At 42.5% G+C, this 24,454-nt stretch overlaps 2 protein-coding genes across 2 annotated transcripts; both read right to left on the bottom strand.

The window, feature by feature from the left end:
• Nucleotides 1–1,981: 1,981 nt before the first annotated feature.
• On the bottom strand, nt 1,982–14,953 carry IL20RB (interleukin 20 receptor subunit beta). The gene is made up of 7 exons (XM_015294596.4): nt 14,751–14,953; nt 11,132–11,267; nt 10,178–10,368; nt 6,248–6,372; nt 4,763–4,913; nt 4,181–4,326; nt 1,982–3,538 (listed from the first exon to the last, which is right to left on the bottom strand). Exons 1-7 carry the CDS (start codon nt 14,815–14,817, stop codon nt 3,413–3,415), a joined length of 942 nt encoding a protein of 313 aa, XP_015150082.2. The 5' UTR covers nt 14,818–14,953; the 3' UTR covers nt 1,982–3,412.
• An 8,132-nt stretch (nt 14,954–23,085) lies between these two features.
• On the bottom strand, nt 23,086–24,221 carry LOC121106782 (E3 ubiquitin-protein ligase synoviolin A-like). The gene is made up of 2 exons (XM_040647603.1): nt 23,972–24,221; nt 23,086–23,786 (listed from the first exon to the last, which is right to left on the bottom strand). Exon 2 carries the CDS (start codon nt 23,709–23,711, stop codon nt 23,142–23,144), a length of 570 nt encoding a protein of 189 aa, XP_040503537.1. The 5' UTR covers nt 23,712–23,786; nt 23,972–24,221; the 3' UTR covers nt 23,086–23,141.
• Between the last annotated feature and the right edge of the window lie 233 nt (nt 24,222–24,454).

Here is a 24,454-nt window from a genome sequence, read left to right as displayed (position 1 = left end):
ACCTTGCCATCTTTTAAGTCCACTTATACTTTGATTTAGAGGTTTCTGAATACTTTTATAGTTCAGTTTATTGAGAAGCCCACAACAGGGCTGAACTGAGCTGTTTTCTTTTTCTGCAGTTGTATTCTGATAGCAATAGACTTTTCTACCTAAGTCTTTAAATAAAAAACATCTTTATGTGCAATGTTTTAAATATTTCTTATCTTCATAGCACTTCATTTGCAGTATATCACCTTCCCAGGAAGCTGAAATCAATTTATAGTCCTGAAAAAGCAGTGATCTTGGTTTCTTTTTTTTTTTTTAAAGAAAATGACAGTTTATCCAATTAAAGACCTCAAGGGGAGAGTGAAATGCTGGGTTGTTTATTAACATCAGCACCCCTTAAAAATTGCCAGCAGTAATGTACTTCTAAGGAAATACACTCAGAGGAAAAATTAGACTATATTCCAGCCAGTTAGTGTTATGGAACAGGCAATTGAATTCCTCGCCTTCTTGTCAATCGAGTCATATCATGTAACCCTTCTAAAAGTTCATGTAATCAGCGCTTTATGCTGATCTGTGTTCCACGGACTGGGTGGTTTTTCTTTGAGAAAAGGTCTTATTGACATTTCTTCTGTTCCGCTTCTAGGAGGTCTGCAGGAAAAGGTTGTATTGAGGAATTGCATCCCACAGGTTGTACGCAGCTTAAGAACCAAATGCAGTGACAAGGTGATGCAAGTTCGTACTTTATTTCCATGTGACACTTTATGAGGAAAGTAACAAAGAAATTTGTATTTAGAAAGAAATGGAGTCACTTACCACCACCCCAATGGAAATGAGCCAAGTTCATCATGGCTTTTTGCTGCGATTACTTGTCTGATCCTGTCTTTGAAATGTGGCATTATGGTCGTGGGAGCAAAATCAGTTATCAAAGGCAGCCGTTGCCATGACTGCTAAGGCACAGTTAACTCTTTCAGTGCATTGAATTGAACGGAAGGAGTGACTGAGGGCAGCTCCCTAATGTGGTGCCACTATGTTTCTACATGCAGGGATGGCAAAACAATTGCTATTGTTCTATCCCCTAATTTTCAGGCATAGCAAAATGCAGCGTGTACTTCAAAGCTGGAAACTTTCCAGGCTCTTTCAGTCAGCATCTCAGATTTGGTTTCACGTCTCCACAGACACAAACAGGAATATCCTGATGTAAATGGAGCACAGTCTTGCTAAGATGGCAGCAACACAAACAATTCCCTCCTGTCTCTCTGCTGTCAGATTTTTTTTTTTTTTCCAGATGTCTTTTAAAATTGCCTGGGCATTTTTGTGCAATTGTTCAGTCACTTTATTGGCAGTGAGGAAGGTCATAAAATCTGTTATTGCAATGAGAAAGAAACATTCACTATGCTTAATATGCTGCTGGAAAATATGCAATGAAATAATTTTCTGAAGCCATTCCTGTTCAAATTAACAAAGCCTTTTCCTGCTTTTTTCTGTTTCCTTAAGCAGTGGCTGATAGTGCTGTAATGCAACTGTGTTGGAGGGGGATGTGAGAGGAGGAAATGCTAGGGCTTTTCAGATAATAGCCATGGGCTGGACAAGCAATAGGACGATTTCCCTTATGGGAACACCCTTGTGGGGCACGGTAGAAACTAAGACACTGAACTCATCCAAACCCATGGAAATAAAATCAGGACAGATGTGAAGCACGGGAGCTCACTAAACCAGCCTTAGCACCAAGGTCACTGCCTGTAAGATTGATCTCAGCAAAGCCATTTGAGGAGACGTTTGACAAAGAGCCCACACCAGCTACGTGCTGACTTCCCTCCTTGCCCATCGCTGCCCACAATCACCCAGTTGCTGTTTGTCCTGTGCTGCAGTCCCCAGCTCAGCTCTGGCAGCAGGGACCTGCTGCAACAATTGTCTGGAGCTGCTATTATCTGTGTGCTTGCAACCCACCATTTCCCAATTAATTAACAATAACCTGAGCATCCACACTGAGCGAGTGCTCAGGCTAGCACAGATTTTCTTACCCTATATCCTGCTACAAACCCATCAGAGCCAACCTAATGGTTACTGAACTCCTAGTGACTAGGTTCCTGCGTTGTCCAGACAGAAGCTGGTAAGACAGGAATGAAGCAAGCGACTGTGCTGCACGGAGCGAGGTGCCAGTTGGGCTGCGGGGGTGGGGGGGTTCGAGGGGGGCTGCCTCGGCGGGGGAACGCAGAGCTCTGCTCCGTCAGTTCTGCTGTTTTCACGGTGCTTTGCTGCTACCTGGTGGCCTCAGCTGACATTGCAAGAATGAAAGTCAAGGCGCGTCCTGCGAGGAAAAGCTCTGCTATGTTTCATTCGTTCCGCTGGTAGTTTTCAAAACAGCTCTTCAGATCAAAGCCTTCCCGTGCCCTCCCAACTTAAGTCTGCTGAGCAGGTGTTAAATGACTTATCCTTGCAGCAACAGCCATCACTGCAGTATATGCAAAAGAACTATATCTTATTTCTGTTTAGTAGGACTTTCTGTTTTTAGATCTCCTTCCTTAAGGCGGAAATAATAATAAGCTACCTGGAACAAAATGATGTCATCAGGTCTGAAGTAGGCAGTGATATGGTCATGCTGGGATGCTTCATGCATCCTTCCTGATATTCCCCCTCTATGAAAGCATTCGTGTTGATCCCCCCAGCCCTCCTGGCCACAAAATCAGGTTTGCTGTGCTTGATGCAGTCAGCAGCCTGCTTCAGCTGTGGTGCTGAACCATGGGGCTGCCCAGCTTGCACCCAAATGGTCCTGACTGCATGATGTGCATCTTTCCCTCTTTCTGCTTCTTTCCCCCATTCTTGAGTCTACTTTCCCCCTGCTTTTTCAGCTCCAGTCACCTCCCACTTAAACAACTCAACTATCTTTCTCCTCTATGGCATCATATGTTGGTATGTGTCATATGGAACAAATTCTCATCTCATGTCCAGGGGCTGCAGCCCTGACAGCATTTTATATCTGTTTGTTCCAGCTGTTTTAGCCATGCAAGGAACTCTTACTGGCAGGTTCATTTCTTTAAAAAAAAAACAAAACATCTGAGGTAAAATTACTGATAGTGAAGTGGTTTGGGACTCAGGGACTGAGCTCTATGTACATTGCTCTGGTGAAATCCTGGTGGCTGAAGTGTGGGCCATTGATGTGACCGTGAAGGAAACATGAGTTAACCCATGTCTGCTCATAGGTATGGGTATGAAGAAGAAGTACAGAAACTGGCAGCTGTCACCTGGGGCCCTTTCTGGCTTTTCTGTGAATGGATGAAGTTAGGAAGAGGATGAGAGTTGGCCATGTGTTCATACAGAATGCTTCCTTGCAGCAGACTTGGCACAAAGAGAACAGTTCCTTGTTGGCACTCTGAAGACACTGAAGCACATTCTGCCTGGTCTGTAGAAGTCTTTTTTACAGGATGCTCTAAAGTGTTTCTTGAATCCACAGGCAGGGAACCTCTTCTGAGGGGATCACGTGCACCATCAGATCACATTGCTCAGCTTCTTCCCTCCTGTGCAATATCAGCTGGGTGGGGGGCTCTGGTACCTTCTGTAAAGCAAATGCACTCATTCAAACCCCCCTCAGACTGATGAGCCTGGTCTCCTATTTCTGCCTCTACCCGCAGGCCTCCTCTCATCCTGCCTGCTGCAATCAGCCAGAGACCTGGGGCTCAGACCATGCTCACAGAAGGTGCTGCTTCACGTTCTCACTTAAGACAGACAGCACATTTAAGCTACTGACTTAAATACACTCCTCCTGCATGAGGAAGGGAAGAGGGTGTTTTGATTACTGGTTGCTCCTCACCAAGGAATTAAGAGCTCATTGCTGGTGCCAGAGGACACAGAGCTGTGTTGCCAATGACACAGCTGTTTTGTTTGAGGAGCAGCTGGACAGCCCATGCTTCCCAAGCTGCTTCCACACAAGAAGCAGGAGCACCGTCTCTGTTCAGTGCTCTAGGCAGTGGCAGCTGTGCAGCCACCCTATGTGGGCTGCCTGATCCTACAGCTCAGCTGTCTGATCATGTGAACTCTTTGCTGCCAGTTTATGAAGCTATGTTGAAAGATGTGCTTGCTCTTTCCCATAAATACCAGCTCTTCCATTACGATGCAATAAGCAAGTCTTCCTATCAGAAGTGCCTGCCCCATGATTCTGTGAATATCCAGCACCCTGGAAACAAAGTGAAAATGTTACCAGTGTGTCTGGCAGGACAGCAATGGGGTAGCAGGAATACTGGAAGATTTTTCTTGTTTTCCAGGCAAGGAAAGGCAGAGTCAAGGCAGCCACAGCAAAGCCAGCAGAGGACAGAAGGACGGTGATGCGCCACATGGATCTGCTGCCTAAAAACAAGAGAAGCAACAAGATTTCTCAGCTTGTGAGAGCAAACCACTCAATGCAATCAGACTCAGCCCTCTGTGGCTGCCCTTCCAACCCATCCTGGTGACATTTTTTTTTTGTTGCCACACTCCACACAGGGATACCTATGCCACTGTAGGGGGCTGCACTCCAGATCTTCCTTGGAGAACAAATGGGTGGAACATTTACAAACAAGACAGGAGATCATAGAATCATACAATTGTTTGAGTTGGAAGAGGCCCTTAAAAGTCATCTAGTCCAACTCCCCTGCAATGAATAGGGACATCTGCAGCTCGTCAGGTTGCTCAGAGAGTAGTCCAGCCTGACCTTGAAATACTGGCTGCAAACCAAAGAAATGCTGCTGGGTATCCTATTGGGCGTGACTACAAGACTGGAAGATGCAAGAAGGCTGGCTGTTACCTTGTGCCCTCACACACTGTGTTTGGCTGAAGCTACTGCTTCTGTTGATTGCCTCAACGTATGTCTGGGCTTTTACACAGTATTCAGCTGCTGCGTCCATGGTGGCCAGATGAATTGTGGAGCTGACCTCCTTCACCATCTTCTGTTGCATCTGCCATAGGCCCAGGAAAGAGAACATCAGAGTGTTGGACAAGTACCTAAATGAGAGCAGGAGTTCTAATGTGATGCTAACCCAGACATTTCTGGGAGAAAAGGGAGCTGAATAACAGGAGCAGGTGGTGTCAGAGAGGATTGTGTGGATAAGAAGAGATAGAAAAAGAAGCACAGAGGAGTACAGATCACACATGCCTGGAAGAGTAGGAGGGGATGCAAAGGAAGAGCCGTGAGCTTATTGATGGTGTTCAGCCACAACACTAGCCCATGACCTACTCTCTCAGTTTGATATGGGGTCTGAGTTACTGTGGGGATGCCAATATCCTGCCTTGTTCTAGCATGATGTGATAGGGGTGCCAGAGCCGTGTTGTGATAGGAGTACAAGAGCTGTGCCATGACTCTGGAGTACAGAGAGGGACTGGGCTAGTAAGGAGCAAATGAACTTGGAGTGTGCAATTGTAACACACTTCTGCACACTTCAAACAGCAGATGAACAAATATCTCATTCTTTCTTGTAATAATAGGACTCTGAACTGGTAGCAAGATGAAGTTCCTATTCCCAGTCTGCCAAGACATGAGAGGACAGGTAACAATTAGTCGTTCATAAATCTTGCTGTATTGCAGAGGCAAAGCCTTTGCTCACAGTGGGTCTGATGAGCCTCCACCATCACACACATATGGATATCTCCAAAAAGCCAGCAGAGATCTTCTGGCAGGGCTAGTCCTCTCTGTCAAAATACTTTTCTCCATGAAAGCATAACCTTGAGAGCCATTGGTTTGAAAAGACTTCAGGGAAACAAATCAGGTCAATGACTGTCTGCGGTGTGTGACATCTTGCAAAAAACTCAAATCAGACATGTCCAATGTGACAAATAATAAATGAAAAGAGTCCTGGTAGAGATCTGGGCACATACTGACGAGTAAACCTGGTATTTGTGACAGTTTAGTTGGTAGAAACTATTATGAAGTTTGGAATTAATGATTAGGTCATTAATATCGTATATATCGAAGAGTTAGCATTTCATTTGTGAAAGGAAATCAGACACAAGCCTATAGGATTCTTTCTAACCTATGGACTAGGTTCATCTCATTTACTTGGATTTCCAGAAAAGCAGGAAATCCATTTCAAAAGCCCATTAAGCTAACAGCTGTGGAATAGTAAAGCACCAGCCTGCAGTGCAGAGAAGTATGGCACGTGCTGACACCTGGCAGGTGCTCCAGCCTTGCAGCAGCAGCTTAAACTTGAAAAACAGTGCCTGGGAAGTGTTTTTATGCTTTTGCTCTGAGACACATGGGCTCTCTTTTCATGCCAAAATCCAAGGGTAAACTCACCCTTCTCTCCTGGCCTTTCTCCCAGTAGAGAACACAGAACTGAAAGGCGGGTCCCATGTCTTCCAGCTCCACTAGTAAATGATACCCATCTGCTACGGCCTTCATCAGAGGTGGGGTCAGGGAAGCTGCCAAAGGAGAGAGAGCACTGTTATCACATCAGAAGCAAACCTTCAAAAAAGTCTGCCGGGGCCCAGAGAGGCTCCTGCCATGGCTGTCCTCCAGCTGCCACCATGAGCACACTAACAATTATCTGGAATAATAGCTGGTTTCTTCAGTGGGGGAGAAACCTCTCTGCCCCGCTTCCCAGCTTGTCTAGATTTTGCAGCAGATTTTGAGCAGGAGGAGGTCTGTGACTGGCATTCTGAATGGGTATTTGGCAATAGCTGACTAGCACAGACTTGAAAGGTTTTGAATTTTCTCTAGTGGATGAAGCATCTGGCCTGAAGGTCCCATGTGATCAGCAGCAGAACCAGCTGGGCAACCAGAAGTTGAGACACCACACCAGGCCAATTCTGCTTTTGGGCATTAGCTTAGTGCTAGCACACAGAACAGGAGCTGTGAAACCACTGCTCCTTCATGCGAATTTTGGCAGTTATTCAAAGGTAGAAGAGAAATCAACTACAGCCCTAGGATAATTCAGTCTGTTCACATGAATCTTTATTATGTTTCAGTATCTGCACACTTTTAGAAGGACTTGGGTGGGCTGATGACCTGCTGCCTGCTGTGACATGTTTTTGTAGCTAGTATGCAAGTAAATCTGTTGGTGATATGCTTAATGCTTACTTTTATATTCAGAGCTTGGTTTGGTCTGGGATTCTGCTGTGAGGAACAATCAGAATCCATCAAGCATGGATGAAACTATGCACTGTACATTCATGAATTTGGAATCAAGGGAATACAAAGATCATATTTGCACTACTTACCTACGCCATTCCTTACCACTCTTGTAGCTGAAATTGGTTTCAGCCCTCTTGCTTTCAAGAAAGGAAGTAGAGCATACAGAACATAGAGAAGAGATGTTCTTAATAGAATTGCTCTTGCACAAAGTGAATTGCTGTTGATACTCAACAATATGAAAATATGAAATCAAAGTGTCTTTATGATGAATGTGCCACAAAAGTGAGGCTTAGAAAAGTACTTCGTACTTTTAAATTAAAAGCTGGTAATGTGCTTAACATGATGATGTCTCGAGAAGAAAAATAATAACACCATTCAGAGGTTGAAAATAATATTGGGTATTAACAGATGAATATTGCAAGACACAAATACTAACCAAACATGAGCATTTGTCTCTTGTGCTGGGAGACTGGATACCAACTAACTATCTGAACTATGACAAATGAAGAACTAAAATCAAACTAAAACTGAATTGGTAGTTTTAAGAAAGATCTGTTAAAAAGTATTTTCTACATACTTTGTGTGTATCTACACCTAAGGCTTTGAGACTGGAGCTTTTTTAGTTAAGAAGTACTGTGGGCTGTGCTGATGCCCCATCTGACCATAAATCACACACAGAACTTGCAGGCTGTGCTTAGTCCCTCTTAGACTCAGTGCCAGGTATCCTAAGAGACAACAAAGCAGAGACAAGAGAAAGTGAGCAGTAAAGTGTACAGGGACAAGAACTGAAAGTGCCTTTTCTTTCTCCTTTGCCCATATATTCACAGTGCAGCCTGTTACAAGCTGTATCCTCTGAACTTTCACAGCTCAGCGAGAGGATTGCCCAGAGGTCTGTAAGACACAGGACCAAGCTGTCAAATACTTCATGGTACTGGGAAGCCTCTGTGATGCCTTATCACTTGGAAAAGGTGTGAGTGGAATTTCAGGTGGTCACTTTGGAGATCTTGCAAATAGATCTTGATGCAGGCTATCTTTATTCTCTACCATAAATGTGAAAGGGCAAGCAGGTTCCCTCAAAGGACTAATTTAAACGTAAAGGCAAAGTGTACTTGCTATGTGAGGTGACCTCTGGGTACTGAGGAGAGCTACCACCAACTGAACATGGCCAGACTGGTCACAGCAATGTGCGGGATCTTTGCTTTCAGTGACTCTCCCTCAGTTCAGAGATAGCTCTGGCCACATAGATGGGCTCTGGCTGAAAATGAGTCTGAATACGACCTACAGACTGTACCTGCCTGAGATCCCACCGGGCAACTAGGTGGCAAGGTTGCCTAGGCCTAAAGCCAAGTAGACTCTGGATAGCCTGTTCTCAAAGAGGAGGATCAAAATCATAGGCAGGAAAGGAAGTACTTCGTTGTGCCGTGTCTTCCTCAGTGCTGGTTCTAGACTTGATATTAGACTACAGCAGAGGTAATGAAGGTGACAGCTGAAAGGAACAGGTTATGGAACAAAGCTGGTGAGGAGCTGGAGGAAAGAGGGAGCTTAGATGCTGATAAACAGATGTGCAGCATACCAATTGCCTTTTGGTGAACTGGGAACTGCCCAAAGCCACAGTTCTAATCTTAAGAGATGCTGATCGCTCCAGCAGTTTGGGGAATGAAAAATTCTGGACTTCACAAAGGTCCTCCATAGCCTGCCATGCATCCTTCAGCAATGCTTCAGCTGGCAGGAGCTGATGAGGCAGAGCCGCTTACAGAAAGGCAAGATGCTCCAGTCATGAGCAGACCAATGGGACTAATCTGAAATCCTGAATTGTTTGAAACAACTTCTGTCTGATAATCTGCTGTGGACCTGATAATTTGCTGTATAAAACTGTAAGGTCCTTGAATGATGGGGGTCTGTTGCATTATGATCAAAGCTGTAGAAATCCTCAGAAGCCTGATTATCATCCTTCCTGAACACTTGTGAGATAATCCACTCTATCAGTCAGGGCATGACAAAAGAACAGATTTTCCAATTATATTAGCTAGCTTTTAAATATGTTCGATAGGGAGTTTTGATTGAACTGAAGAAGGAAGCTGTATAACTACCAGTGCATGAACAGTTTGAATCTCAGGATAAATGCAATCTCTGGCACATTAGTATCGTATTTCATAATAACTAGAAAAGATCTCATGCCAATTTGTAGCTTCTGTGTCAAAATCATAATTTATCCCCTGACAAAAAGACTGCTCCGTTCTGAGATCTGCTTGGGAAAAGGGATAACAAGGAAAGTGAGAAAGTTGCTGTTCTTGTCCATAAAGAGAGTTGAGCTAAGGAATATCCTTCCTCTGTCTCTGCTTGACAGCGTGGACTGCGCTCAATTCTGTGCTAACATAGCTCCTGGAAAAGGGAAGATTTGTCATCCAAAGCACCACCTAGAAATCACTACTACACCAACAGACACCCTTGGTACTTCATGTGGTATTTCTGAGGGTGCTCTCTGTGGGTGAGGGCTGCTCACTCATGAGGCAGTAACTTCCAGTGATCCATGAACGTTTAAGGTCAGCTCTGGCTTCAGACAGGCAGCTCTATCTGACAGCATGGTTGGAAATAATGGTGTCTTGAAGGGAACTGGATTTCCAGGGCAGCACAAAGCAGACAGAGGATGACATGGGTGTTTAGTTCTAGAGTATCTGCTTCTCTAGGATCAGGTTCTGGACCCTAAAAATGACTAGGCTAAATGGATTAGATAGAGCATTGACAGCAACCCCAGCTGATCAGTACTCCTTGACATCAGCGGCAGGACTGGTAAGCCTGCTAAGAGGAATGCCTGGAGTCTTCTTAGCTTTCCTTGAAGCCCTTGAAATTCAAGCCGTGGTAGATCTTGCCCTGCCTATGGAGGGACTGATATCCAAGACCACAAAATGGCTGACTAAGAGTGAAACATCCCAACTGAGCATGAGAAGAGTTGAGAAGTAGGACGTGGTCTGTGCATTTATGGGCTTCAAGTCACATTCACAATACACAGACATGCATGAGAGCTAACCCTTATTATCGGACATCAAGAAATGAATGTAAGTGGTGCAGCTTAACACAAATGTCAGGACTTACTTGTGTTTCGAATGAAGAAACCGTTCAGGGTGCCCCACTCTGATCTTCGAGCACCACTGTCTGCCCTTACACGCAGGTTATAGGCCACGGTGGCTGAGATATCCTCTGTGATGTTACATACAGTGACTGTGATGAGGGAACACTCACAGATGGGGATCCAGCTCTCGTTAGCGTACTCTCGTTCATACTCCCTGGGGATAAGAAAGCAGACAGGCAGCATTCTGATAGGAGATACCTTTGTCACATCCCCTATGGGCTAAGGCTGCTTGCTAGTTCTTTCCAAGTAAGACCAGTACTGGAGTACAGTGGGTTGGATTACTGAGAGTTTATAAAACCAGTATGAATGTATTTTAGATTTTATCTAGAGAAGTTCCCCCAGAGTCAGCTGGTTCATCAGCCAAAAGCATCATGACACTGTGGGAAGTGGGAATAGCAACCCAGAGTTGATGCTTCAGATGCTGCCCAGTCACTTGATCATCCCTGGTGAATCAGATTTCAAAGGCCAAACTATGACACAATTCACAGCTTGAGATCAATCAGAATCTCATGTGTTTTCTGAAGAAAAATAAATGTATATAATATGTTTAAAGGAATAACACTGAAAAAATTTAAGCTTTTTCTCCTTCTAAACAAACTTCTGCTAATCTTCCTAATTCTTTAGGCAGAGGCAGTTTTCATGCATGGGGTTAGAGCACGCCTTGGATTATGCAGCCATCTCTTAACAACCAGCAGTTGATAAGCTCTGGTCTGTAAACAGTCTCAGAATTAGACCAAATGTGAGTATGATTCTATTCTTCCTACTCATGATTAACAGAGCTGGAGCATCAAACTTCTCCTACACTTGTGAGCTGAACAGTATTGAAGAAATCCGAGCAGTGTGGGATTGTAATTGGTGTTCAGAGAGCAAAGAAGGAAAAAAACATAACTAAAACAAAACAGAAACCAGAAGTTTACCCCTGAAACTCAACAGAGTATCTCACAGTTTCTCCCTGGACAATCACAGGACTCCACATTAAGAAATGTTTCATGTTGGTAGAAAGAATAGAGATATTCCGAGGTGCTGGCAGCGAAGTATCTTCACCTAAAAGTCCTAGCAAAAATGAAACAAAGACAAGAAACGTATATGAACATACTGGGAAAAAAAGTAAAAGAACTGTGCAAAACTGTGCTTTGCATCAGAAATACTCTGCATTTTGACACTGTCATTTAAGTGTTTGAAGGTCTTTTACGAAGAATGAAAACCAAAGAGCAAGCGACAGAGCACTTAGCTGCCACTGCTCACAGAAAGGCAAAGCATGTCTTTTTGTTATTTCAGAGGTTTAAAATATATAAATAAAATAGTGAGAAAATGCAAAGCTTTTAGAAAGCTACCCAATTTATTTTAATGAAGCCAAATAACAGATACTCTGTTATGCTTGACAGTCTGTTTCAATGAACAATTCCCATCATGGTTAGAAATGTACAATTTATTTCCAGGCTTGGCTGGACTGGACATTTGAAGATTCTGGCTTTCGTACAGATTTTTTCATGTTTCAGGATTCTAATAATGTAAGTGCTTGTAGGCTGTAATCAAATCACCTCATTAATTTCTTGGATAAACTTATTTAAAGGACTAATGAAGTTAAAATGTTTCTCCTGAAGATCAGCAAAGCCTAAGTTTGGGATGATGCCTACGACACAGTTTACAGATTTTATGCTTTCACTTATCCTTTTATCTTAATCTAAAATCCTTAGCAGAGTTTGGACAAGAGCACAAGAGGGAGGCTTCCCCATGGGTACACGCTTCACAACATGGTAAGAGTGGTCATATCTCTGTTTCCCAAGAAAATTGTTTCCCTTATAAGTCTTTCTCATTTTATTTTTTCTTTTTATTTATTAAGTTATTTTTAAAATTTAATATAACTTGCAAAAAAGGGTGCTTTTTTAAAGTTGTGATTATAAAGCTAACCAGTCAATGTCAGTTGTTCTACACAAGATCAAAACCGAGTTGACAAGTCCATGAGCAATGTTTTCGTGGTGATTATTCTTTTAAAGCACTGGAAAAACACTTTTTTCCCTTTTTAATATTCCCCATATTCATAGCTTATGATGTGATACTTTGCAAGATGTTATTTGAATCTGTTGACATAATGCTTGGCCTTTCTTTAAACTGAATGACAGAGATCTCTGGGATGAGATGATTTCTTCCTTGCCATTCAGATAGTGAAAGACTTGCTGTCTGCTATATCAGCAGTTCTGTCAGTTCTGTCTGGTTAGGGCTCTGTACTACTGTCAAGACACTTTTCATCTACAACAACAACAACAACAAAAAAAAAAAACAGATTTTTTTGCTTCTTTTTTTAAATGTCTTTATTGCCTTTCACTTTGCAGCTCAGACACTCATTTGGTCTCTTGTTCAATTCTCTGTGCTTCTTGACACTTAGGCTGTTTGCTACTACTATTCCTTGTACTCTTGGTTCCCATGTGAATTTCTGTAGTTGGAATATCCAGGTGTGTGAATTACATAACAAACTTTAATTACATGACCAGGCACCAGTTTTTCCATATGACTCACACACACACTGATGTTCCAGTTCTGAACAGAGGTGGTTTGCACTGGGGATATATAATCTATTGTATTCAGAAATATGGAACTCCTTCTTACTATATTGTCTAGAAAAGAATTTTAAAAGGAAAGAATAGTTCTGAATTGGGATATTTACCTTTTGATGGCCCTTTAACTATTTTTTGTCTAACCGAGACCAATCTTCATTTCCTGACTGCACTTAGCTTACTACACTGTGTTACTACTTTATTGGCAAAATCTGTGATTGGCAATATCTGCTATAGGCACAATGAAGCCTGTAAACAAATACGTTTAAAAGTGGGAGGAAAGGTGATTGTAGGCTGTACAAACAGGGAAGGCACGAAGTATGAACAGTGAAGTATGCTGTGTCAGTACTAACATATTCCATTATCATTAGTTATTGTAAAAGAAACAACAACCACACAATGCACAGGAGACAATTGGGCAGAGACAGCCAGCAGGACCCAGAGAGCTGTTAGCCTTGGGCTGCTTACCGCTTCCATTTGATTTTGTATTCACAAGCAATACCAATAGCAAGTAGCTGTGAGTAGCAAGAACAAACACAAAAGCTTTATAGGAAAAGGCAGGCTACAGTCTTTCAAGCCAGGGTACTTTTGGACAGACATCTCCAGTCATGCCATGGAAAAGACAAGACATTTCCATATTACTCTGTAAATAACATTTTTGCCTTCTACCCTATCAGTAGTATATTGTTTGTTGTATGAAGAATCGATTTCCATTTACAATGGCAATGATTTTCTTGAGCTTCATTTTTAACATTTTCTCCTTTTATGCTCAACTTAGGGAATCTGCAGTTAAAAGAAAGCAGCTTCACTCTTAAGTCCAATATATCTTTCTTGATTTTCATTTTAAAATGCCTTAAATAAGTGCTGATAAATTTCCTTTGCTCTACTGCAGATTTTGATCCTTTTCTTTCTCTCTCTCTCTCTTTTTTTTTTAATGAAAAAGTGTTCTTTGCTCAAAGACAACATTAGGAGACACAAGTCTTCATGTTTTCTGCTGAGGCCAATGCAACAGGAGACATAGTGTGAAGTTATCCCACCTTTCCCTCTCACCGCCTCTCACAATATGCATATGAGTATCAGCCTGGGCATGGCTGGCTGACACTACAGATGCAAAAAAAAAGCAGTAAAAATTAAAACAGATTTCTTGAAGAATAGTTGCCCAGCTTTGTCATCGTTTAAAAATATTTATAGATTTGTCACAGTCCTCCTTATTCCACAGAATAAAACTGCAGAGAACACGCAACTTGGAGCTGAGGCAGTGTTTTTCCATATCAAGAAACTAAGAATTACAAATAATGATTCAAAGTGTTCTGCTGGCCAAGCAAGCTGTAAAATTACTTTTTCTGGCAGAGAACTTGAATTCAGGAGCAAAGAAGGAAGTTTTGGAAGACAGCACTGAGCAAAATCTGAGCACACCTGCAAATTGTGCTTCCTTTCTGGAGGACTGACCATTGCAAGAGCACTGAAGTGTAATTAGGAGACCAAGCGTATCTAGGTGATGTGCTTGGAGACAAGCATCTACTTGGAGAAGCAAATTGAAAAATGCACAACCGTCATGCAGGGCAAAGGAGACTCTCAGTGAACATAATTGAGCCAGTAATTAAAACTTTCTAACTCCCTGACCCTGCATCCACACTACAGGCAGTGTGTTCCCCTGTGCTAAGAGAGAATAGCAGTTAAAGAGGACTTGCAACTACAGCTTCTCACGGCACAGCAAAAAGCAGAGGCAAGTACAGTGTTAATATGTCAATTTCCTCCAGACTGAAACTTCCCCTTAAATTACAGAATCGCCTTGTAGAATGTAAGATACATGGACTGTCTTTTTCATTTACTTCTTCTAGTAATTAAAATTCAGGGTCACCTGACGGCATGCTGCGTTGCTTTGCAGAGACAGGTTTAACAGAAGGACAGAAGACTTTTAGTTCCTCACAATCCCTTGGTCATTTGGCTTCTGTCAACCGAAGCTGTTTCAGTGGTTTACCTGTGAGATTAGATGCAATCAGAGTGCAGAGGACGAAGCAGATGAGTTTTAGTGGCGTTTTGCTCATGCCTGGTTGCCTTTTCCCACATTCACACCCAGGTGCTGCAGCTCAGAATTTTCCCTTCCCAGATGAAGAGCCGTGCCTGTGCCAGACATGGTGAGCTGGGGAGTATTGCAGACACTGCTTCTCTGCCTGCCTGAGCCCATGCTGGAGACACACGTGCATGCTTTGTGAGGGTGTAGTCAAGGGAGGGGTAGGTAATCGGGTGCCAGCATTTCTTTACAGGTCCCTGCAACCACTCACCTAGACAGCGTAGCAGTGTTTCACCTAGCGATTATGTGCATTAAATCTCACTGTGAGGAGGAGATGGGATTAACTGGATATTTCTCTGTAGTTTATACAGCTGTACATGCTCAGCCTCCAAGCTGGGCAAATCCAGATGCTTTCAAGCACCTGCAAAGTGTCCCAGTGCTTCCCACAGTGAGGCTTGGCTGTAGGCTTTGCACAACCTGTGGGCTGGCCGGAAGGAGTTTGTTCTCCACTTTATCTTCCAATGGTATTTTGAAGGCAGCTGCATTGGGCTGTGCTGAAGAGGGTGTTATTTGGTGTAGGAATCCCAAGGTTTTCCCATCTTCCAGTGCCCATCGTATTCCATCTCAGCTCAAGCAAAGCAGGCCTCTCAGCCAGAGCACACTGAGGTCTTGTGTCTTCAAGGCTGATAGGATGTAAAAATAAGGGGAATGCTACTCAGCTCTCGGTTATATCATAATCTGATGAGAAAATACTTCATAAATGGTGTCATCACAAATGAAAAACATTTCTGCTAACTAAGGTAGCTGGTAAAAATATTTAGGTAACCAAAGGCTGTTCAGGAGAAGTTACAGCATAAATCCTGTGTAGTGCTCATCTTCTCACAAAATGACCAAGTGGAAAAATTAGAAACTGAGTCAAGCTAGTGGTTACCCATGTACCAGTCTTACCAAGAGAAATTAAAACTTTCTTCATTTCATAGGCACTTCCACTGCTGTGTTGATCTACACTGATGAGGTCTGTGCTTTTATCTGTGTGCTATGCAGATGAGTTAACTCATTTACAGAAAGCAGAGAAGTAGCTGGGAATGAATTTTTGGGCCCTAACTGAGAGAGAGATGCTATCTACAAAGAGAGCTCCTCAGGTCCTTCAGTGACTGTTAGCTGAAGTACCCCTGTTCTTTCTAGCTCAGCTTGTTACTGGGCTGAAGGTTTATCTTGTTCCTCTCACTGCTGTACCAGCCCTTTGTGCAGTGTGGTGATGGCTACTGTAGATGGCAGCAGAAGCTAAATAAAATGCAGACATTTTGAAAATTAATGCAACCCCTCTCTGCTGCTATCCCAGATAATGTTTTTTTTTTTTTTTTTTCCCAATGTCAGCCAGCTGTTGTTGAGGATTGAACCAATTCTAGGCAACAGAAGCCAAATTAAATACATTATACACCAAATTAATGCTTTACTTATAAAAAGTCTGTTATTTGTTGTTGTTGTAGTCTGTGTCTATAGCCAAGTGATAAAAGCAAGTTTGGAAGCTCTCCTGATAATCTCTGATTTCCCCCTGCTTGCTTCTGTATGAGGAAAGACCAATAGTAATTCTGACAGATGATTTTTAATGCTGACTTTTCTTTTGGGAGTATCAATGTTATTTCCCCCCATTATAAATGCTGCTGCTTGCTTTCATGACAGCTAACCTGTAATGCAAAACACAATTCTAAACAGTTGTCCTATTCATTCCCCCTTGTTTTATTTCTTACATAAGTAATAGGACTGGCAAGTGTAGTACATGCTATTACACGTGTTACAGCCTTGAACTTTAAAGCTGTTCACTCTGTTCACTCACTTCTGTAAAAAACAAGAACTTGCTTGCTTTTCACACACCTGTTTTTGAATGCGTGGTAATTGCTGCTAAGTTACCCCGGCCCTGTGCATTTTGTTAAACCTTTGTATCAATGGGTTTTGCTTTTGCATTCGAGAAGTTTGGTTGGTTGGTTTGGCCTTTTGTTTATGACCAGGTTTATCTGACACCACAGGATGACTGCATCATCTCTCTGCATTGCCACATGTAGACTGATCTGCAAAGAGAGGCTGACCTGGATGCACTTCTGCAGATTTTGCCTCTGGTGATATGCTTTATTGTTAAGATTGTTGAGTATTTGACTCCAAAATATCAAAATCCCACCAGAGACCTAAGTGATTCTAAACCATTTTGTCCAGCTTGTAAAAAAAAAAGTCCTTTTGTGTTGTTCTACCCTGTTGATAATGCTATTTGATTCACATCTACACAAGGAGCAGGCAATTCCCTGCCTATGATGACGTAATGTGAAAAGACCTTCAGGTTCAATCAATGTTTCCACTGTGAACTACCTAAATATTGCATATATTGGGAGTCCGTGTCACAGATGAAGCCTGCATTTAGTTCTTCTGCAATATTAGCTCTTGAATTGATTTTCTAGTGGAAGCAGGCTCCTTATTCCCCTTTCTATCTTACTCTTCTGTCTTCATCTCTTTTCTTTCAACAATCTTCAGTAAATTAATTTCCTTTTCCTTTTTTTTTTTTTTTTTAAGTCTCTTTCCTTAATTATGTGCCATCATGCTAATTAGCTTCTTGATAAGACATCTTATTTCCTCTTCCCAATACCTTAGCATGAATGAGAAGCGTAGGGGATTCTTATAACAAGTATCTGCCTCTTAGAAGTATTTACAGCATTTGCAATAGTGGAACGATCTTTAATGGAAAATGTCTCCCATCATTAAGATGACTTTTAAATCAGGAAAAAGTGTAAATACAAATAATTATTTGTGAACTTGAAAGCAGGCTTCAGGGGAAAGCAGTAAATAATAGATACATTAGAAGTTCCATGTATGGTTTGAAAAATGGTTTGAAAAGAATGAACTGTGAGAGCAAGGGATCTGCAGTCTTTGTTTTTACATTTAAAGCCATAAAACTCAATTTTCTACGACGGACATTTAAAATTAGGGAAAATACAGTGTATCAAAATGACTGTGCTTTCAAAATATTTCTAATATTTCTGAAATCTCCTTATTATGAAAAATATCTACAGAAAAGTATGGAACTGCTGCTTAATAATTGTGTTCAATATATAGTGAAGATAGCACAAAGCTGAAGGTGTTAAAGTTTACGAATCTATTAATGCACTGCTTTGGGGGAATTAAAGTTTAATAGTGATGATAAACCTTCCATAATAAAATATGGGGAGAGCAAGAGTAAGTATCTTCTGCGAAGCAAAAACTGTAAGCTACAGGATCTCCTGTGGTATAAATGAACTTCTTTGTAATCATACGCATCTAAATGGACGTTGTGCATAATTTTTTTTATATTTTATTTTTAGGAGAGTTGTGTCCTGCCCCAGGAGTACCTTTTGCTTTCAAGTTTGCTATACACCGTAGAGAAAAATTATGAAAATGAATATAGGTAAGAGCAGCAAGCACGTACAGAAAGAAGAAACAGGGTGAAGTTATTGTGTTTTTATTTTTTTAATTGTTTGGGGTTTTTTTGTTAACTATTCTGAGAAGTTGCAAGGTAGGATGAATTCTGTTTTCTTCAGTCATACAGGTTTAAAATGGGAAACAACTATGATTGCTCATGTAAGAGGGATCTTATCACTCTGGCCTTTTGGTACCTAAGGCAATGTTAGTTCTGAAGTTGTTCTCTGTATGCACTGGTCTGATTTTAGAGAGAAGCAGTGGTAGTTATTAGGTGGATTCTTGGAGACAGTGAAGAAGAAATTGTGTTCTCATCTCTTCCGTGCTTAACCAAACAGATTCTTAATTATCAGCATTAAGAAGTTCGATTTTGCAAGCTGTTTGGTATCTCTTTGCACTGGTTTCACAAAGACTGTGAATATATTACATTTTTCCAGGGATTTTTAAAGGCCAGAATGAAACAAATGCAGCCATGAAGCCTAAGTAAAAGGATTAGTATTTGGTTTCTCTTTAAATAGACATTACTAGCTCTAATAAGCAGCCATCAGTTTGGAAATGCAGGAAAGTGGACCAAACAGTAATATTGCTGGCTAATGCAACCAGTCAAATGGCACTTTTTTTCTGTTATTAATATGCTTAATTTGATACAAGCTGACAGAAAAAAAAAAGGTCAAACACATATTTTTACCTATAAGGAGGGTTCTTAAGAGTTTGATGTATGTTCACTGAGGCAATTGATCTTTTGTTTGCTGACTCTGCATGTTTTTATTAGCAATGTAATCTTTTACCTTTATGTAGTTCTTCCTTACTGGAAAGTACATAATCCTTTTGAACTTCACTTAAGAACTGTAGATTTGCAGCATCTGCAAAAATGTACAGTTCCAAAGAGGTAAAATATTTCCAATTAGCTAGTTTGATGCATTATCAGACTGACAAAATGCTTTTGAAGATGTTTATTTGACACATTAACGCAGCACTGAAGAATCCTGTGGTACCTTTTACTCCCAAAGCCTTGCCTACATGTTTCTAGTTTCATTCTTTGGTTTGTGGTGGTAGGTTCTTGTTAGTGTTTTGTAGTTTCCACTTCCTATACATGTGGTAACTTCTGGTACCTGCTACAAGATGAGCCGTGCAACCTATGGACGACACTCTGCTGTGAATATGTTGATGCAGAAAAAATTACCATTGTGTTTAGATCACCCATTTGGAACACATGTCCCGATGACCTTCCAAGTCAACAAAATGGGTAGTGGAGCACTGAGTTTTTTTCATTTATACCTTTGCAAAGAAGGAGGCACTTTTTAATTGTGATACTGGAAGAAATATGTCTTTAATTTCTGCTTAATAGGAAATCCTTATGTCTGATCAATTCAAGACATTCTGAAGCAGTCACTGCTATTACTAAAGTTAATCAAAACTTACTGCTATGTAAGAAAAATCGATAGAGAACAGATTGAGATCATTTAAGTCGGGATAATTTTGCTGCAGGTCTCCTATATTTTGTCCCATCAATAAACAGGAACCTGAGGGAAAGAAGTTTCATGTGCCCTGCTCATATCTTTATTAGTCAACTGAGTTGACTAAAGTTACTAAACATCATGGATCTGTTTTCACTTTCATGGTGTTTTGGTTTTTTTCTGGTCTTTCTCCTCTTTGATGAATGATTTCATCCAATTTTAATGACTGCACCAGACAAAGTGTATAAAACTTCCCCACAGGAGCTTTCAGAAATTTGAAGATGCCTTAAATGCAAGTGCCATGTAGTGAGTTACAATTAGAGCTGGTTTGAAAAGTCACTTTCACTGACATTTCACTCTGGGCAAAAAGTGAAGGAAAACTGCATTCCCACTTAAATGAAAAAAAATAAAAAGATCGTTTCAGTGTCTCATTTGGACATGCTATTCATTTTAAGCTTCTTTTTCTATTACATTATAGATCAGTATTAGTTACAAAATGGTGGAAAATAAGTTGAAATGGAAACAGTATTTTTCTTAAATATATTTTTCTGAGTATAAACAGGAAATGGAATTATAAGTGGAAGAAGAATTCTCTGATTCTTCTAAAGAATCACACTGAAACCTTCTGGGAAGAAGAGAAAGCAGAGTTTTCGGTCTTAGGCTTTAGTTCTGTGAGTACATATTGATAGCATGCCTTGGTAAGGGAAAGTAATTAGCACTGTGGAAAGGATTCCTCAGCAAATAAGTAAAAATTGGTAAAAGCCAAGGGGATAAACACATTAGAGCAGGAGCAGAATATTTTGAGAGTAACGTATTTGGGTGACGATATCAACAAGTTAAACACTGGTGTGTTACCAGAAGTATTTTCATTGCATATCCAAAACATAGCAACATATGAGCTACTATGAAGAAAATAAACTGTGTCCCAACACAGGGGTGAAGACAGAAACAAAACTAATTCTTATTACTACTATTATTTCCATCAGAACAAAAAGGTCTGCTAGGCTTTCTTATCAACCTCAGTGTAGACAGGAGGAAATAGAACTGATGTAGGACAGTGTCCTTGATCAGACAGTGCTCTGGCACATGGCGCAAATAAGGCAAATTCCATTTGTAGGTCTCTCCAGCATGTTATAAAATAGATGAACAGTGTTTCAACATAAGTTCAAACTACAGAATGAATTATGGTTATTAGCAGGACTAGGGGATATCTCCATTGTCCTAACTTCCTGGTGTTCGTGCCACAGTTGTCACGACAGGCAAATAGCTGGCAATCCCATCTGGTGGTTTACTGTTGCAGAAAGGGAGAATTATCCTATCTGCAGTCTGACTCTGGGCAGAGTTAAACAGTCATTGACTTGAGGAAATGTTTTAAAATAATATTTGCTTAATATACAAATTATTATCCATTAGATTATTATTTCCTGGTGTTATTGACCTTTTATTCTACTTCTTCCCATATTGGCATGCATGCTACACTGAAATTTAAATAAACATATAATGGCAGACTGTGAAATTCCTCATTAGTACTCAGTGTGTTTGTGTTTTCCTCCTGAGGGCTCTTTAGTAGCTATTCTGTGCATGCAGTGGACATGGATCACATGGCAGTAAGTATTTTATTGGTTAGATTTTGACTTTTTTCTCCTTTACTGTTTACAATGTGTCTCACTTGATCAGGCTGCGGATAGACTAAATTTCTGGTTTGCTTTTTATAGATGGGAAATTTCAATGATCAAAGTCATTTCATCTGATTTCTTTTATTTATGCTCATGACAGTCAGCTGTTGTTTGCATGTACTAGGGTTGTTCAGAGTGTCTCTGCACAATCACTGCTCAGTCCTAATCCAACTACTCCATTTTTTTTTCTGTGATCTAATTAGTTATATGTAGTTCAGCTGTGTCTCTGCAGTGAGCTTGGTCATGTTGCTGCTTTTCTTCTTGTAAATGTTTTAGAGAGCTTCTTTCAGTTGCTAGTTAATTGTGTATCCTGAGTGGACTTGAGTTCAACATCTTATCTTCATATTGTACTGTGTGAGCCACTGGAAGTTTGGAGACCTGCAGAAAGAGCCTTCCTTGGTCCTCAGAACCCATATAGTTGTTTCAGTGTCTACTAAAAACCAATGGATAGCCAGGCAGATTGAACTTTAATTATCTGTGTAGGTTGAAGGTTCTTCTTGAGATGGCTTTTTGCTGGAAATAAACAAACAGAAAATCATGTGATGGATTTCCAACTGAGGCTGGAATCAGAATTTTACTTGTCAAGGTAATTTTATTCTGTAGCTGTTATTTTTATCCAAACGCTCGTGAGGTATCTTTCTTGATGTTAATGCAGTTCATAGCTTACTGAACAGAAGAAAAGTGATGTGCCTGTTGGTTGGCCTTCACAGTGGTGTGCCAACAGAAAAAGGGATCATAGTTTTTCAATGTTTCTGTGTATTTATAGTAGAAAAAAGGGAACGCAAAAAAAAACCCCAACCAGTTCATCTCTAACTGCATGCGTGTTTGAATTTAACTATTGAATGGATCAAAAATGATGCCTTAGAATGCAGGGGAACCATTAGGAAACAGCTTGAACTGGTGATTGAGCACCTGGTGAAGCAGTGTGGCTGGCCCGGGGAGCAGAGGCAGATGGTTTGCACCTGTGCTCCCCAGGTGACCAGAAGGGATAGGCTCAGGTTGGGACCCCCCACGGTTCATATGAAGGTCAGCTTCAGAGTAGAGAGCATTTCATGGACGTTGGCTGCTTCCTGGGGGACTGCTGTGTGGCTAGAGATCCCTATCACCAGTTGGGTGAGTTCAGTGCTTCTTTCTGTATGTTACTTTTGGTCTGCCTGGGAGTGCTTTGCCTGGTATTGCCAAGAGCCTGTCAGAACCAATTTGGCTCCTTTGTGAGCAGGACATAAAAGAACTCTTTCCATGGTTGGGAAAGCAGCTGGAATGTATTGGTTTGTGTGAATTTTTGTCTCTAAATTCTGTTACAGAAATTGTTGGAGTGTTCGTGAGTTCGGTAATACCTGATGGTATGTTCTAGTGATGGAGTACCACAGGTGTATGTTTCTATAGAGCTTCTGGCTTAGTGTTTACTTTGAGTTGGTGCAAAGCAAGAGTTGCTGGATATGCTGTGTGATGGTGTTTTCTGTAGAATTACAGACTGGCTGTGCTCCTCTGAGTGTCCCACATAGCTAAAGTTGGTTTCTTAGCTAAGATTCTGGTGGTTGCGACTCCTCCCGGGGAGCAGAGGGCAGTGCTGAGTTTCGCTCCCTGGTGACAGCAGCAGGGCCCGAGAGAACATTCATAGGGACCACTGAACCCCAGCACTTGTGCCCAATGGCCAGGAACACCACCCCCCCGTTCCTGGCAGCGCCACGTACCCTGAGCTACGAGTAGGGTTGAGGCATAGTCTGTGCAATAGCTGTGTGGTTTTCCATGCTTTTTTAATAACAAAGATGGATGCAGCCCTGCTAATGGTGCCGCGGGGGCGGCCTCTTGCAGGGCTGCGAAGTGCCCCGGGCGCTGCGGGCCCTCCTCTTCCTGGGGCGGTGGGACCCCCGGGCTGAGCGGTCCCTGCCCCGCTTGGCAGCGGTGGGGCTGCGGCCCTGGGCAGAAGGTCCCGGTGCTGCCTCCTGCTCCGGCTCCCGCTGGGGCTCCTCCGCCTCCCCGGGGACGGGCGTACGGGTGGGATGGGCGGCCGCGTCCCCGGGAGCTGTGTAGGACGTGGCGGGGAGCTCCTCTTCTCCGTGCCCCGCAGGGCTGCCCGGTGGAGTGGGGCGCGGCGGGGTGGCGATGTCCCACAGGGAGGCTGTGTCGTGGCTCTCTGCCTCGTACTCGGATGGCAGCGTGATGACACAGGGCAGAGAGCCATCTGCCCGCACTGAAAAGTTGATGGTGCTCATGAGCCTCCTGCAGAGCGGGCAGGTGAATTTTCTTAGGGTCCACTGAAGGATGCAACGAAGGCAGAAGTGGTGCTCGCAGGGCACCACAAAGGTGTCAGGTGTTGCATCGCGGCAGATGGCACAGAACGCCTCCTGCATGGCCCCGTTCTGGGCTGGGGAGCTGGAGCTGGAAATCGGCTCCCCTTGCTGCAGTCCTGCAGTGATCTCTGAATGCTGCAAGAAGGAGAGGCCGCAGTCAGTGTGTGTGTCCAGGGGCAGGCAGCAGTTGTGCCCCGGTCCCTCAGCAGGAAGGCCTCCCCACCCCGCTCCCTGCTGGCCCCGGGTCAGGCTGCAGAAGCAGCCATAGCAGTTCCCTGAGCCCCATGGCCTCCCCAGGGAAGTGTCCCCCCACCTCTCACCTCCGCTGCCTCGAGCGTGCTTCTTGGGACCCGGCTGCCTGATCCAAGCAGGGCCGGGGAAATACAGGCAATGTTGTGGGGGTGGGCACTGAGAACAGCTCCCAGAGCCCCACAGCACAAACCAAGATCGCTTCGCTGGGTCTCTAGACCTCGCCAACGTGCTCAGCCAGACACCAGGAACAAGCTCAACTGGGCCAGGCTCTGCTGTGCCTGAGGGTGAGCAGTGGAGGTCTGTGAGGTCACAGTCCATTGCCTGGTGATGTCACGCACCATGACTTTGTTGGGTGGCTGTAGCTAGATGAGCTCTAAGCTTCTTTCCAAACCGCTTTGTGAATCTTTGTTTAAGGCATTGGAAATGGATAAAAATCCCTTAGAGTAAACCTATTTATTGGTATTCGTGGTTCCTTCTTGTGTTGCTTCATCTTCAAGAAATGTCGCTCTATATTCCTTCCAGCTCTCCATTGTTCAGAGTTTTGATGCTTC

The sequence above is a fragment of the Gallus gallus genome, chromosome 14, assembly GCF_016699485.2.
Source record: "Gallus gallus isolate bGalGal1 chromosome 14, bGalGal1.mat.broiler.GRCg7b, whole genome shotgun sequence".
NCBI classification, from domain to species: Eukaryota; Metazoa; Chordata; class Aves; order Galliformes; family Phasianidae; genus Gallus; species Gallus gallus.
This window is presented reverse-complemented; position numbering and strand designations above follow the sequence as displayed.

Coding starts and splice junctions, on each gene's coding strand:
- IL20RB (XM_015294596.4), bottom strand. CDS start 14,817: ATGAGCAAAACGCCACTAAAACTCATCTGCTTCGTCCTCTGCACTCTG. Junction 4,327..4,762: donor ACAGTGTGTGAGGGCACAAG/GTAACAGCCAGC, acceptor TCTTGTTTTTAG/GCAGCAGATCCATGTGGCGC. Junction 3,539..4,180: donor CTGTCCTGCCAGACACACTG/GTAACATTTTCA, acceptor TTTGCTTTACAG/AAGGTACCAGAGCCCCCCAC.
- LOC121106782 (XM_040647603.1), bottom strand. CDS start 23,711: ATGCAGGAGGCGTTCTGTGCCATCTGCCGCGATGCAACACCTGACACC.